Source organism: Cephus cinctus, unplaced genomic scaffold, assembly GCF_000341935.2.
Source record: "Cephus cinctus unplaced genomic scaffold, Ccin1 Ccin1_scaffold0168, whole genome shotgun sequence".
Lineage (NCBI taxonomy): Eukaryota > Metazoa > Arthropoda > Insecta > Hymenoptera > Cephidae > Cephus > Cephus cinctus.
In genome coordinates this window covers 3,695,995-3,712,066 of record NW_014332892.1, presented here as the reverse complement: position 1 = coordinate 3,712,066, position 16,072 = coordinate 3,695,995, and the positions used below count along the sequence as shown (strand labels likewise).

The window sequence follows — 16,072 nt, the reverse complement described above, 5'->3', positions numbered from 1 at the left end:
ACAGCATCCCGAGTGACGTGTTTGAGACCGAAGATGTCCTCTAGTCCGAAGACTCCAAGATTCAGCTATGTTGTAATTCCTTGAGGAACTAAGAGAGATGCTATGTATAATTACTGGACAGTATTTACCGATTCAATCGTTTTAATCTCTGTAGAAAATTAGAATCGCGTTGATCGCGATTCGTCGATTCAATTATGAAAATCAGGGACGTTCCAAGTAAACGGGTATTAGTTATCTTTTTTATTTCTTCTATTCTGTGTAATGTGTCATCTAATTTATCTAGTATATAATATTCAGATCGCTAGGTCGATCAGATGCTTTAATTGCGTTTCTCTAAGAAAAAGAAAAACTCGATCAAGAAGGATCACGCGTTATAGTAATTTTGTTGAAGGACAATCGATCGTCTGCTTGATCGAATGAGACTCTGTTCGTACGGATGGCTCATATCCATGACCTTGAACTGAACCTTGAAAATGACATTAAGAGACGTACCGAGCACTGGTCGACCAAAAAAAAATGAGACTGAAACATATAACGTGATATGCGCTATTCCGTAATCCTAAGACTTCTTAGATCTGCCACAACTTATTTATAGATATTCAGCGTATAATTAAATATTATGCAAATTTATTTATTAGAACGCTTTAAAATCTACTCTATTTATTATATTTAATATTTATTCTATAAAACGGCTATTGATTGCGAAACAATCAATTTTGCTTTATTTATTAACTTGACTGGAAATAAATTGAATTTTTTATGCAATCCTCAACCACTTATTGTACAAACATACTTTATTTTTAAAGTTTACGACCAGCAACTCTATACTGGTCACTCTCCTCTTGGGTAAATGCAAGTCGAAGCGACTTCAATGGAGAATATTTCTTTTCGTGTTAATCGTACATTAAATTATCCTGTCTACAATATAATATATTACACCTTATAGATCATGAATGAAATACTTTGACTGTATTTATCAAGAAGGAAAAGAAGTCAATTTCCGTCGTTCTTCTTCGAATATTTTTTGCTGTTTCTCTTTTCATGCCGTAAAATGTCATTTCACTAAAGTTAATAATCACTAATCAGGGGGTCATCGTTGGATTAACATTGAATTCTACGCATAATAAATTGTAGCGTGTTCAAAAAGTTCAGGACTTTTCCTCATAGGAATGTAGCCGACTCTCTTATGGAAAATAGTTTAATAGTAGACAAAAAAATGGCTTAAACAACGTATTAAAATGAGGGCAATACTACTTAAACAACATTTTTGTCTTTCTCGTAGACTTACATACTCATGTGAAGAGCGTGGCTACTAATGATTTCCACAAATAAACGAACGAGAATTAGATAAAGTCCGAAAATGCAATGATAAGAGTTACTCGAATGACATTGTAAATCGAAGCTCAAACGAACAATCTCGATGCTCACTTTCGATATTACCAAACCACAATATCCTCTCTATATATACACATAATTGTGGGATTCTAGAAACGTGAGTAAGGATACTTGGAGCGCATACGTCTTCCTCTAGTGCCACGTCCTCTTCCGCCATCACCGACTGGCCCACTTCCCCTTGTAGCATGTCCACGCATTACGCCTTGTCCTTAAAAATAAGATTATATACATAGTAAAGACCATATATTTTAATAAGGAATTTCGTAATTCTATAACGTACCTCGTCCCGGTTGATTGTCCCAGACGATGGGAGTAGGTCGCTGTCCACGAGCTGCTCTGAACGGAGTTCGCGTAGATCTTCTTGTGTTTGAATCTCTGTTCGGAGTTGCGTTATTGCCTGCGGCTGCAGCTGCGGCGGCCGCAGCAGCCAGAGCTCTCTGTCTGGTGTTACTCGAAGGTGATGCCTCGGCTTCTCTACTCTCCTCCTCCGGATCCTCTTCCGTGACTTCGCTACCAGGATCTTCTGTAGCTTCGGCACCAGTGTCGGCGACGTCATCGTCGACTGTCCCTGAAGCTGTAGCTCCAGCTGCTTCAGGTCGTTTTTCACTATCAGAAGTTACGCCATCTGCAGGAGTAGCACTATCAGTTTCCACGACCACTTCCAGCTGCGAATGTTCCTGCTCATCTGCGGTGACGATGCGAATACTCGGTATCGCAGTATCCTCGGTAATATCGCTACTGGTTGTTCTGGTAGCTGTAACCGCTGTGCCCGAAACGGGAGTTTCCTGTTCCTCGGATGGACCACTACTACTAGTGGAAGGAGGTAGATCAGCGGCTGGCGAGACTTGAAGGGGGGTCGTGGGAACGCTGCGCCCTGTTCCACCATCTTCTAATTGCGTAAGGTCCATCCTGGTGTCGTCCATTCCTTCCTGAACTACCTGAGCCACGCCAGACCCAGAGGAACCGAACATTGTTCTCGTAGCAGCTCCGGTAGGTGTAGCTAGGGCAGGTGTCGAAGATGCAGTAGAAGGTGGCGCAGGATCACCAAATGTAAAGCTACCTTGTGGCACTTGGGGAGAACTCACAGCCTCACCGAAACTATCTCCTCGGCGGGGGACAAATAACGTGGGTGTACTAGGAACTATACTATCGTCTCCAGCATCCTCATATCCTTGCTGAGGTAGAAGGAGATGCTGCTGTTGTTGCTGCTGCTGTCTAGGCATTGGAGCAATTCCTCTGGATGATCTTGCTGCAAAGGAAGACGCTGGTTCTCCGGTAGGACCAGCACTGCTGATAGCTTCAGATTGCTGTTGCTGTTGATTAGTAAGTATCGTTGGCTGTGCTTGCCTAGGTACTTCGACACTCGTCGAATCTTCCTCCATAATAATTTCAACCTCATTATTATCACCCTCGACCTCAACTTCAACGCCATATGGTAATTCTTCCTCTTCTTCCATTTCCTCGTAAGGATCGTTATCAAATTCTTCTTCCTCCTGCGCCTGATGTGCTCCACCACCTTCACCTTCATCACAATCAACCACCACAACACAGCCTTCCTCAACTTCCTCATCCTGATCTCTCTGACTCGAAGTAGGAACTTGGTACTCCACTTCCGATGCACTTGCAGCAGCTGTAGGCATCACTTCCTGTTGCCTACTTCTTTTCGCCTTAGGGCTTGGAAGCTGCTCTGACCTACTATGATCCCCCGTATTTACAACTCCAGAACCTGAAGCCGGGGATTCAAGACTCCTAGGTCTTTTGTGCCCTGTCGATGCTTGAGAAGTACTCACCGACTGTGTAGAACTACTTGCCACTGTTTGCTGTTGATCGCTAGCTGCAGCTTGTTGTTGTTGTTGTTGTTGTTGCTGCTCAACTCTCGGACTTACCAGAGCCACTGTCTGCTGCTGTTGTTGCTGCTGTTGCTGCTGTTGACACTGCTGCTCCTGTCGAATCAATCCCTCCGCACTCTCAGGATCTTCTCTCTGAGTAGATTCGGCCGATTCGCTCAACTGTGGCTGCACAGCCAGTTGTCTCAAATTACCAGCTGCCGTTTGAGAGGAGCTACTGGTGCTAGCTGGTTGATAATCTGTATGACTGCTGGTGGGCGAACTCGTCTCTGTCGTATGAACAGCCTGCTGCTGTTGCTGCTGCTGCTGTTGCGGTGCCACTAGAACAGGTGCTGTTGCTGTTGTAGGTAAAACTGCTGCTGTTCTAGATTGTACAACAACACTCATCGGTCGAATACTAGCCAAAGGAGTTTCTGCGCGAGCAGACATTGGTTTTATATTAGCAGTTGGTGGCTCAGTGGTAGCACTGACTCCCCCAACTCCAGCAGCCAATTGTCTCTGGAGCTGGGTCACTCTCTGAAGAAGAGCTTCCTTCTCGGCATGGACCTCGGACTTTTCATGTTCTAATCTCGATATTCTGCCTTCCATTTGTGATTTTATTGCCGCCAATCTAGCATCGTGCTCCGAGCTATCTGACTCGTTAGCACTGGAATCAATTTTGGATTTCAAATCGTTCAATTCCTTCTCGCAGACTTTATTGGACTCAGTCAATTGCATTATCTTGGTCCTGGCACCCTTGAGTACTTGCTTGGCCCTCTCTTCTTTTTCTACGCTGATTTTGTTTATGTTTTCTATTTCTCTCTTGAGCGCCTCTGCTTCACTTTGTACTGCATTCAATTGGCGAGTTAGCTCATCGATCTTGGTCGTCAGTTCAACGTTTGCTTGACGAAGTTCCTGTCTACCTTCTTCCCTTAGCTGATCTTCGCGTTCTTGGGCTGCTTGGGATGTATCCTCGTTTCCGGCATTTGTACCGGATGCCTTGGATTCTTCTAATTTCGTCTTCTCCTCCTCGACAGATCTAGCGAGTTCCTCGAACTGAGTCTTATATTTCTTAGCGATCTTTCGGATCTGAATTTCTTTGTTCTTGATGTCATTCAGAGTAGCCTCTTTGTCACTTAATTCTTTACGCAAGCTGCCAAGATCCTTGTCCTTAGTAGTTGAATCGGCAATGGCTTCGTTCAAATCTTGTCCTAGTTTGCGAGTCTCCTCTGACATCCTGGAAATCTGTTCACTCTGAGCTTGCACCTGTTTCTGCCACTGAACAACTTGTTCCTCCAATCTAGCCTTCTCAGCTTTTATAGCATTTAGTTCGTCTGTTCTTCTGGCATGTGTTTCTCGTTCGGACGTCAATAATTTACTGAGATTTTCACGTTCTGTCTGTAGTCTTCGCCAATCCTCAGGACTGGCTTTATTGGCTCTTTCAATAAGGGTGTTAGCTCTCTGACGCCATCTCGTTGCTTCACCTTTGAGTCCAGAATTTTCTTGCATAAGACCCTCTGTTTTGGCAGATAGATCTCTAGCCTTCTCACGAAGTGGTACAACTTCTTCGGAGAGGGCTGTTACTTTCGCTGAAAGCTCGGTGACCTTTGCACTCAGAGTATCCCTCTCTTCACGAAGAATCCTATTGGAATCAGCAATAGCATTTAGAGTTTCTACCTTGCGCAAGAGTTCTGCATGCTTGGACGTCGTCACCACATCAATCTCGGATTTTTCTCTTTCGGAATTAAGGAGTGCCTCAGTCTCCTTCAGTCGTTTCTCATATACCTCCGCCTGGGATTTGAGTCTCAGGTTCTCAGCCCTAAGAACATCGAATTTCGCCACTGCCAAATCCTTCTCACGTCTCAAATACTTCATCACGCGTAGGAGCTGCTCCGCTGAATTGGAATCCTCTTCGAGACCGCTGAAGCTGCGATTCATCGCTTCTAGGCTGGTATCTGGACTCTCCTGGCTGGATTTCGACTGCTGACTCTGCATTATTGCTGCTCTATCACTCAGTTCTTGAATTTGATCATGAAGCAGTGCATTCTGGGCATCCAGATCTTGAACCCTCTTTTGCATCTCCAGGATCTCATCTCGTAACCGTTGTTCCCTTTCCTGCCATGCTGTTTTCTCCAGTTGAAGAGCTTCAGTGGCAGCATCTCTTTCACGCGTAAGAACCGCGATTTTCTCAGCAACGGTGCTCCAGTCTTCTTTAAGTTTTGCCAGGGTTTGCAGATCGGCCGAATGAAGCACCATCTCCCTGCCGTATTTCTCTTCGGCCTCCTTGGCGGCCGCTGATGCACTCTGAAGATCACTCTTCATCAGCTCCAACTCACCCTTAACCTCATCCAATTCTTCCAACTTCATTTCAGCAGCTGCCAATTTTTCACGAAGTTCCGAATCCGTCTCCTGACGTCCACTGGACACTTTGGCAAGTTCCTCTTCAAGTTCCTTCACTCTCTTCTCGAAATTAATCACATTGTTTTGTGCGTTCTTCAAAGCTGTTTCAAGTTCCTCGCGAGCTCTGTTGTGCTCAGCTGTCAATTCTCGCAATTGGGTCTCAGCGCTCTCGGCAATGTCGCAGTATTGTTGACTCTGTTGACGAGCAGCTCTCAACTGTTCCGACAGTGACTTTACTTCAGCCTGACTGCTAGCCAACTGCATCTCGAGTTCCTTCAGTCTCTTGGTGAGACTCTCGTCACCGGTGATGGGTTTGGCAATGGAATGTGCAGCAGCCTGTCTTAATTTTGCACCGAGTTCCTCGATACGTCGTGAATTCTCGACCTCTAGAGCACGCGCCTCCTCCAATTCTGCACGAGTACGCTCAGCCAAGGTACGTTCTTCGGTTAGACGTTGCTGTGCAGCTGTAAGTTGTCTTTCTAAATGCGATGCGAGTTCCCTGAAACGATCCTGTTCCTCCTGTAGACGACGACGAAGAGCAGCGCATTCTCTGGTAGCATCGTCCAATCTTTGTTCAGCCCGTAACTGACCTTCAGCCTGAGCACGTTCCAAGCTAGCTTTAATGGCTTCCACGTCGGCTCTTAGTAGCGCCTGAGTCTGTCTTTCCCGTTGAAGGACTTCACGTTCCTTAAGAAGACGTCCTTCCGAGTCCCGCAGAAGTTGCCGTTCCTGTCGTAAATTTTCCAACTGTACCTCGGCACGAGACAGTTTCGTCTGAGCAGTCAGAGTCTCGTCCTTCAACATCATAATGCTCTGCTCGTGTTTTCCTATAGTTGTACTATAGTTGTTACATTTTTCTTCGAGGATCTTTATCTGCGACTTGTATGAAGTAACATTTGCCTGCAGAAGATGGAACCGCTCGTTCGCCGAATCCAGTTGTGCTTTTAGTCGGCAGCAACGAGCGGAATTTGCTTCTGCTTCCTTCCTTAGACGCTCTGCTTCTTCTGTAAGCATAGACTCGTGCGCGCCTCTCTCCTTTTTGTAAGTTTCATACTCATCTGATACTTGCTTCAGTTTAATCTCCACTTCAGCAAGTTTCCTCTGAGCTTCCTTGTCCTGCTCAGTGCTCTGTTCTTCCTTCCGTTTTTCGGCCTCCGTTTTCTTGTCATCCGTTTGCGATTCAGAACTTTCTCCATCTATTCTGGAGGAGGAATTTCGGTCTGTTTTGTTGGATGCCTGGTTCAGGCACTGCTGATACATACTCTTGTACATGTCACGCTGACGGAGAAGACCGTCCAACATTTTTGCTTGTCTGTCTTGTGCTGCTTGCATTTCTGCCAGCTGTTCCAGGTATCTATCTAGCTTCTCTTTCATCTCGCCAGAATTAATTTCATCGGTGGCTCGTTCTATCTCTTCCTGTCTGGATGACAGAGTCCTGACGATCGACAGCAACTTTTGATTGTTTTCCTGGAGTTCTTCAATATCTCGGAAGGTCACTAGTTTCTTACTGATTATTTGAGAGGATGCAAGATCATCGATATCCATCATGGAAGAAGATAGGTCATTCGTAGGAATCGGGGCACCACCTCGGCTTTCTTGCACCTCCTTCAAGAGGAAACAGACCTGTCGGGCCAAGTCAGCCAATTCAGTCTTGAGTCTCTGATTTTCTCTGAGCTGATGGTTAGCCATAGTCTTCGTCTTGTCGGTATCTTCTCGTAGCCGATGATTCTCAGCGAGGAGATCATCCAGTCTTTGGGACAGAGTTGCTACGTTGGCAACCGCCGTTTCATAGTCCTTATTCTGTTGTTGAAGTACTGGAGCCTTCTCTTCCAATTCACGTAAAATAATTTCCATTTGTGATTTGAGTCGTTCATTTTCTTCGCGCTCCAGTGCTAATTCATTAGTGGCTTCAACAAGTTGAGTGTAAATCTGAGTTAGAGTCAGACCTTTTTTCAGTACTCTGCTGGCAATGGCGGCGGTTGGTGCCAATTGTTCTACAGCTTGATCGAGTCGTTCTTGTTTGATATTCTTTAGTAATTCATTTGCATGTTCAAGTTCCTTGGCCAAGGCCTCAATCTTCTGTTGCTTCTCAGCAAGGTCCTCTTCGTGCTGAGCTTGAAGTTCATTATGTTTTGTCTCAAGCAGGCCATACTGTTCGGTAGCTTGTTCCAAAAGTTCCTGAAGCTCTTTCACTGCATTACTAAATTCGTCAGCCTTTCCAGTTGCTTCGTTAGCCATTTCCTTGTAAAGATCTGCAAGTCTCGTTTGGGCTCCTACTTCCTCCCTGTAGGAGGCATGCATTGAGAGTTCGTGCGTCCTCTGTTCCTCGAGCTTCTGTGCAAGTTCGTCACATCGTCTTTGTAATGTTGTATGGGCTTCACGCATCTGAGCTGCACTCTCATTTGCAATACGAAGCTCCTCGTCGCGTTGGGTCAGCCGTGTATCCGTTAGAAGTGCACGGGATGAAGCTTCTGCTCTGGCTGCCTGTAACTCCGCAGTTCGTTTTGCCAGTTCCTCCTCCAAACCAGCCATTTGCTGGGCGAAAAGAGTTCTCTCTTGATCAAGCCGTTTCTCTTTGAAATCTAATGTCATGTCACGACTTCTGACTTCCTCCATTTCTGCAAAAGCCTGACACTTTGCAGTGACTGCTGCTTGCAATTGATTACCAAGAGATGTAAGCTCAGTGCGCATTCTTTCCACCTCTGCGTCACGTCGTTCAATCTGTAATTGTAAGGCATCTCTTTCGTCGGACACCGCGTCCCTTTGTCTGCGTAATTCTGCATTTTCCTTCTCGAGTCTAAAAAATAATATACCCTAAAATATAATTCTAAACATAAGAATATACTTTTCCTTATATAAAACAACTCACCTCTTTACAGATTCTTGTAGTTTAAATATATCTCTTTTAGCATCGTCAACTTTGCCTTCTAATTCTTTTATATATTTTTCAGCCAAATCTAGCTTTCCCTTACATTCGTCCAAGTCGAGTTTCTGTTCCGCATGATCCTTTTGTAAATCATTTAAGGTTTTTTCTACAATCATATCAATTAAACGTCTAACAAACTTTCACGTAAGAACAACGTTAGATGCTGACTTGAACCCAGTATTTATAGATTTAAAAAAATTGTATACACTTCTAAGTTCATGGAACAATACGTTAAGGTAAAGAAATTTTAAATAGCGTGCAAAGAAAATTGACCATCCACTTTGAACTGATGCAAACATCAATACCAAATAATAATTCACAAACTGTAAAAAGTTATATACCTTGGTTTTGCCGACCGGTCTCGAAAACGGCTTTAGCGGTGATGAATTCTTCAAACTTTTCGTTGAAATACGATTTTAGTTTTTTGGCTATTTCCTCCGGTATCTGAGTAAATTCTTCAAGAGTTAAAAGATTTTTGAGCACATTATGCTCACTCTCCTCCGTCATTTCTATACTCAATGTCCAACAGATGTGTAAATTTCGTTAGTTACTTCATTAACGCACTTTAACGCGACGTTTTGGCGGTTTGTAGATCGCTATAAGTACCGGTAATGCCTGTAATCTTGTCGATTTAGGGAACAAAATGGTGCCCTGTATACAGTTTCCGAAAGATCCCAAAAAAGCCAGAGTATTGTATAGTATTAGGTTAGGTTATGTGCGCAAATCAACAGTCGGAGAAAGAAAGCACGCTATTGGCTGTCTCTCAGCTATGTATTTTTTTGTGACCAATAACATCTTCCCATTTAATACTAAGCACTAGTGATGCCACCTATGTATGCCTAATTCAAAATGGTTCATTGCAATTGGCGGGTAGGGCGGATGAAGTTTTAAGTACTTATGTATTTGTCTTCAACATCAGTGCTGTGAAAAGTGGCAAAAATAAATATTGGGACAGAAAGAAAGAGATTATGGTTTTACTTTATTGATTTAAGATTATACGTTAACATTGTATCGAATTTAAATGAAAAGTATAAAATTGACTACGTTTCGGACCGTAAAGGTATATTCTTTATTCAAAAATATATATTGATAATTTTAAAAAAATGATTAGTTCAATATACGATTATCGGAATGTCTGTAAAGGCATATCTGTAACTCCTTTGGGTACTTTAAGTCCACGTCTAGTATAACCAAAGCCAGCTTGTATTATATGCAAAGCAGCTCCTACTGTTAAACTTATACTGCGTTCATCACCTATCTTAGGATTCACCTCGACTAAGTCTACAGCATTCAGTCTGTTTGTTCGATACAATTCTTCCATGAGATGAATACCTTCCCTTAAAGAAAGTCCACCACGCACTGTAAATTTTCATTTCATTATTGTTATGGGTGAATATGAAAAAATCATTCAACATAATTTTAATATAATGATTTTTGCAGTTTACCTGCAGTTCCTGTACTTGGTGCTTCTAAAGGATCAAGTGAATCTATATCGAAACTAACATGCAATGATTTTATATTATCTGGATCAATTTTTTTTAAAGCCATAGCAATTACATCATGGATACCTAAAAAGGGATTTATAGAAATTTCTATTATATTTTCTTGTTTATTCCTCTGGTGGATATACTGCATAGTATACTACCTATGGTGTTTGCAGAGGAATAATTCAATAACGTTACCATATCTTTCAACATCCTCCATTCCAAATGCTGTAATTCCAAATTTTTCAATGACCAGTCTTTCATATCGATCTACTGATCTCAGACCCACATATGCTACATTTCTTATTGACAGCCTGAAAAAACAGTTTGTGCTTAAGAAATAATTTTTACTATCAAAGTAATTTGGAAAAAAAAATACATACATTGGCATCTGCCAATCCATGCCAGGAAGATGGGGCCAATAATCTGATAATTCTGAAGTCAATAGAGCAACTGGCATACCATGAACATTACCGCTTTTACTGGTTTTATTGGTATTCAAATCAGCATGTGCATCAATCCATAAAACAGCCACATCTTTTTTAGCCTTCGAAGATATAACTTCCTTAACTACTCATCATTTTTATTTAATGATTTTCAAAATTACCTTAACATGACCATCTATAGTTCCAACTCCCAAACTATGATCACCACCTAAAGTAAGGATTCTTCGATTATCCTTCATAATATCTTGAACAACTTCGGACACTTTTTTTGTACAAGCAGCTATGTGATCCAAATGTGGCATATTTACAACACCGGCAATTTTTTCTATTTCATAAGAAACATCCCCATAGTCCACTACATCGATACCTTTTAAAATAATAATAACACATTAATTATATTATTCTTTTTTTCAGTTAAGCAATAGTCTCAATGTATAAGTATCAAAATTGCACTGAAATTGCACAATTTATAAATTCATCTTATTCCGCGTTTAAACACAGAAAGCAAAGTGAAACAGTTAAAATATAAACAGTAAAGAAAAAAGTTATATTTCCTAACTACATACCTAAATTCTGTAACTCATTTATTAATCCAGCTGCTCGTATTACCTCTGGGCCACGTGCTACACCTTCTTTAGTCTATACAAAAAAAAAATATTGTTATACATCAATCAAGAATATATTATGAAGAATTTAAGTTCATCATACGTCTTATAAAATTTCACAATAGTCTGATTAGCTTATCGTTTTGTTTTCACATAGTACAGTACAGCATCCTGACTTTCAGAATATATCAAAATTAAATACAAATTTCTAAAAATATATTTGAAACTATTATCACTAATGATGCATAATTTACTCAAAAATAGCCGAAGAGATAGGAAAGCAATACCATTATTAAGAAATACTTGATGTTTATTTTAAGTTAACATAAGTTGTAGTAAAATAATGAAAAAGAAAACTGAAGAAGACTTACATACCTGTCCTTTTTCAAAAGGTACTCCTATCACACCGACTTTTCCATAATGTCTATCTCCAGCTTTCTTAAAAATATGTCGTAGTCTGGATAACATTTTTCTACTGCTCTTGCGGATTCTCAAGACGACATCACATCTTAAATGTAAAAACACTGTGCATGACCTATACCCTACGGTTCTAGCGATATCGCGCTTATACGATTTTGCGCAGAGCCATTCATTTACCATATTTGTCTTAAAAAAATGTTTCTTACACAACTGTCATTGATAACTAAGTAGCGATGGTGATATTCTGGATACTCATGATATTCTAATATTATTCTGCTGAAACGATGAGAGTGACTTGTATATTCATAGCTTCACGATAGTTTCATGACCGATTTTTTAATCATGTTGAGAACTCGAATAATCACAAGTGTACGTTTGGAAAGAATTATATACACTTGTGAAGCGTTGACTCTGCACTTAGCTCATTGTAAATATTTAATTACATACCAGAAATGACATTTTTCATTCTTGCAAAAGATCAAGATAGTTTTAATCTAATTGACAAGCAATTTTTGGTACGTGCTACCTTACACGGACGTAAAATTAGATTCATCACCAAACTTTGACGTTTATGCTTACTTATTCATGTGAGTGGGGAAACATATCGATTTCACCGATCGTATCTTCTTTTCATTTTTCATTATTCGACTACTCCGAACTTCAGCTAAGATAAATGAAAACTCATTTTTTAAATAAAACTCAACTGTATTTTAATATTTATAACGATATACTTCTGTCTCACAAAGCTTTCATTAATACTATTATCAAAGTGCGTATTGCTTTGGATCATGTTTTATAGATCCCTCAACGATTATATACACGATCCAAATTAATACAGAACATTTTCTGCATGATTTTTGTTTGACGATTTACTTTTGTTTCGACAACTTTCTTTTTCTCTCTTTATTACTTAGGTCCCAACATCTCTTCAGGCCTCACCCATTGGTCGAATTGTTCAGAAGTCAGACCATTTTTCAGAGCAGCTTCCTTCAGGGTTATTTTCTCCTTATGAGCTTGCTTAGCGATTGCAGCAGCCTGTGAAGTATAAAATAAGAATAGTTTTTCTTAGTTAAAAGTTTAAATTATCACTTGTTAATCTTACCTTATCATAACCAATGTGAGGGTTCAGGGCAGTAACCAGCATCAAACTTTCATTCATAATTTTCTGAATGTTATCAACATTAGCGACAATGCCTACGACGCAGTTCTTTGTGAATGATGCGGAAGCATCACCAAGAAGCCGAGCAGATCTCAAAGTATTCGCAACCATGACAGGTTTAAAAACATTAAGTTCAAAGTGTCCATTGCTACCACCAATAGTGGTTGTTACATTATTCCCCATAACTTGAGCGCAAACCATAGTGATGGCCTCGCATTGAGTAGGGTTAACTTTTCCAGGCATGATCGAACTTCCTGGCTCATTTTCCGGCAAAGAAAGCTCTCCAAGGCCGCAACGAGGTCCGCTGCCCAAGAATCGAATATCATTGGCGATCTACAATTAATGATGCTCATTAAAACAGTCCTGATCCTTGTGACAATTATCTTTAACCCTACAGTGATGGCGTTTTTATTCTTCCCATAAGAAATATACACCTATCAGGTCTGTTCGATAATCCGCCACCACTGGAAGGTTAACTAGGTTCATTCATCAGTGACCTTCATGATAGACACAGCCACGGTATTCAATGCACCGTGAACTTCAACGATCGCATCGTGCGCAGCTAATGCTTCGAATTTATTAGGTGCTGTAACGAACGGATATCCGGTTAGACTGGCAATTTTTGCTGCAGTTTTTTCAGCGAATCCTTTTCGCGTATTCAAGCCAGTTCCAACGGCAGTGCCACCAAGGGCAAGCATGTACAGTCTTGGCAAAGTATCCTTAACTCTCTGAATTCCATATTCAATTTGAGTGGCATATCCTAAGAATAGTAAAAGATTCTGAATATAATTTCTATGAATAAGAAAAAAATTTATAAGGCAACCAGAACCAGGCGTACCTGAGAATTCCTGGCCGAGCGTGAGTGGAACAGCATCCTGTGTATGTGTCCTACCGATCTTTATGATATCCTTCCAGTCTTCGGATTTTTTCTTGAGCGCAGCGTGCAATTGTTCCAAACCAGGCAACAATACTTTGTTAATCTCAATGGCAACGGCTATGTGCATTGCCGTTGGGAAAGTGTCGTTCGAACTTTGGGACTTATTAACGTGGTCATTGGGATGAACAGGTGTCTTCGAGCCAAGTTTACCGCCAAGTATTTCGATAGCTCGATTAGATATCACCTAATTGTCATACAGTTTCATTGAAATTTAATAAAACTTTTAAATTAATCATAGAATCGATACTGGGTAATACACATGTGACAAACCTCGTTTGTGTTCATATTGGTCTGCGTACCAGAACCAGTTTGCCAGATAACTAAAGGGAAATGATCTTCATAAAGTTTTCCACTGATAACGTCATCCGCAGCTTTACTAATAGCATCGGCAATTTTCGGATCCAATCCGTATTCCTTATTCACCTCGGCAGCTGCTTTCTTCAGGATACCCATGGCGACAATTACTCCATACTAAAAATTATTATTTTTATACTTCTTAATTTCATACGGAACACATGAGTTAAATTAAATTCTAATTGATTAAGTTTTTGTTCGACTAAATGTAATTACTTACTGGCATCCGTTCAGAAGGACCGCCAATTGGAAAGTTGATAACAGATCTGAGCGTTTGAGCTCCATAATACTTGTCAGCCGGTACTTTTAGCTCTCCAAAAGTATCTCTCTCCAATCTGTAGCCCTTTTCACTGTCCTGGAAGATACGTTATTGGTTAGATTTTTTTTTCCTTATTTATGATATATTATTCTTTTTGATGAATCAGTTGGTGCCAGGCGGTACGAACCATCGTGTACGAGAATAAAATATAACTACTGTGATGTCAAATAATATGCTTAATGCTTCTGCGACTATGGAAGACTGGGGACTAGAGAAACGTACGACCTCCTCGATATAAAACTCGAGCAGCGCGAATATCTTTTTTTCTGTTACGTGTGTGCAGCCAAATACATACAAATACTGTTTTGCTATACTACATTGCACACGATGTGAAAGTGCTGGGGGTCATAATTACGTCATCCTGCTCGATTCTACATCAGTATGTTTTTGGAGAAGGGCTAGCTACTACGTTACAAGTTACAATATCATCCGGTATTAATATTACGTAGAATAATGACTGTGATGCTTGGATGGTTTTGCGAATTTCTACCTTTTTCGCGAATGTAAATAGATTTCGAGCACTTTCAGTGATTTGAAAAATGTTTTCGTTCAGAAATTAAAAGTAATAACCTTGAAAATATTATCAACGGTGTATACAGTTGGCACGTGACATTTTGAAAATTATTGTAAACCAAAATTGTTTTCAGAGACGACGAATTAGTTTTGATAATATATGACATGAAGATGTTTGTCCATATTTTTTAAAACTTACGTGTACGCTAATAGCACCAAATGTTTTTATAATTGAAGACTTTTTGATTGTTTTTTTTTTATTTGATAACTGAAGAATAACATTCTGATATTATTCTAGAGACTCACTGACTGTATTATGAATATTGCGGTTATTATACATATGTGCTGCTATGTTTCCATGGAAATTCAACATTTCGAGAAGTGTCACTCTTTTTTTCTTTTACACCGGCAAATTCTATTCTGGGCATATCGTTAGTTGATTATGTAAAGTGGGATCAGTGGATATCTAGAAAAACAGGAGAGTGCAGGATGCAATAAACACACCCGCACAACAACTGGACATTGGGCAAAAGAGAGTTACGGAATATCGACTGGTTTACCTTGTACCAGTCAAAAAGTTTCCGTCTATATTGCTCAAAGACGAGGAAAAAAATCTTTACCTTGGACGCACTGCATACTGGCGTATCGAAATTGTTAATTTTAACGGTTAGAAGACCACCGGCCTCTTTCAGATGGCGAATTGAACCACCGACAATTCGGCATCTCAAAATATTCAAAGCCATATTTTCACTATCTATTGAGATTTAAAAATTATTCAAAAAGATTGCTTCACGATCCCCTTTATCGTAAGAAAGAGGCCGCCTTTATTGGAACCAAATTGTGTCTGCTCTTGCAGACACCTTAGCACAGACACAGATTAATCTTAGCAGAGAAACGTAACCGTATAGGTAAAACGGGTAAAACTCAGTCGATATGGAAGAATAGTGTGCATAACTATTACAGAAATCTGTATGCAATCGAAAAGTCAAAAACCAAAACAGTTATTCAAAAATTGCGCAGCGGATAATTATATTCAAATTTAATTAGGCAATCCTAAATGGTAAACATTAATTGGAACTTTACTCGCAGTGAGCTCTCATTAGTATATCAAAACTTGCTTTAAAAACCAGTAGCTTTGAACGGCTATTAAAGAAATCACAAGATATTTTAACAGGAACTCAGGACCTCGTTCCATTGACGAAAAATTGAATAGTTTCGCCCTCAAGATAAGTCGATCTGTCGGTCAAGCCGGTGGCCATTTTGCTGCGTACAGTGACGTCGGTGGCGC

General features: G+C 40.5%; 3 protein-coding genes across 5 annotated transcripts; all 3 read right to left on the bottom strand.

Moving 5' to 3' along the window:
- Positions 1-225: 225 nt before the first annotated feature.
- Positions 226-9,372, bottom strand: LOC107264221 (nucleoprotein TPR). 2 transcript variants are annotated; one of them, XM_015732240.2, is made up of 4 exons: positions 8,889-9,372; positions 8,491-8,653; positions 1,676-8,418; positions 226-1,603 (listed from the first exon to the last, which is right to left on the bottom strand). In XM_015732240.2, the coding sequence occupies exons 1-4, from the start codon at positions 9,052-9,054 to the stop codon at positions 1,485-1,487; spliced, it is 7,191 nt and encodes a 2,396-aa protein (XP_015587726.1). In that variant the 5' UTR covers positions 9,055-9,372; the 3' UTR covers positions 226-1,484. The 2 variants fall into 2 exon arrangements, with proteins under 2 accessions (XP_015587726.1, XP_024937433.1); XM_025081665.1 differs by having other exon boundaries at positions 8,491-8,627; positions 8,889-9,028.
- Positions 9,373-9,506: 134 nt separating this feature from the next.
- Positions 9,507-11,734, bottom strand: LOC107264285 (arginase, hepatic). Its single transcript, XM_015732388.2, has 8 exons — positions 11,709-11,734; positions 11,458-11,590; positions 11,044-11,116; positions 10,639-10,844; positions 10,415-10,578; positions 10,230-10,345; positions 9,993-10,115; positions 9,507-9,906 (listed from the first exon to the last, which is right to left on the bottom strand). Exons 1-8 carry the CDS (start codon positions 11,717-11,719, stop codon positions 9,671-9,673), a joined length of 1,062 nt encoding a protein of 353 aa, XP_015587874.2. The 5' UTR covers positions 11,720-11,734; the 3' UTR covers positions 9,507-9,670.
- Positions 11,735-12,186: 452 nt separating this feature from the next.
- LOC107264283 (fumarate hydratase, mitochondrial) lies at positions 12,187-15,669 on the bottom strand. Of its 2 annotated transcripts, none has more exons than XM_015732385.2 (7): positions 15,405-15,669; positions 14,173-14,307; positions 13,869-14,069; positions 13,500-13,782; positions 13,159-13,421; positions 12,605-12,994; positions 12,187-12,537 (listed from the first exon to the last, which is right to left on the bottom strand). In XM_015732385.2, the coding sequence occupies exons 1-7, from the start codon at positions 15,525-15,527 to the stop codon at positions 12,409-12,411; spliced, it is 1,524 nt and encodes a 507-aa protein (XP_015587871.1). In that variant the 5' UTR covers positions 15,528-15,669; the 3' UTR covers positions 12,187-12,408. The 2 variants fall into 2 exon arrangements, with proteins under 2 accessions (XP_015587871.1, XP_015587872.1); XM_015732386.2 differs by lacking the exon at positions 15,405-15,669 and adding an exon at positions 14,399-14,550.
- Between the last annotated feature and the right edge of the window lie 403 nt (positions 15,670-16,072).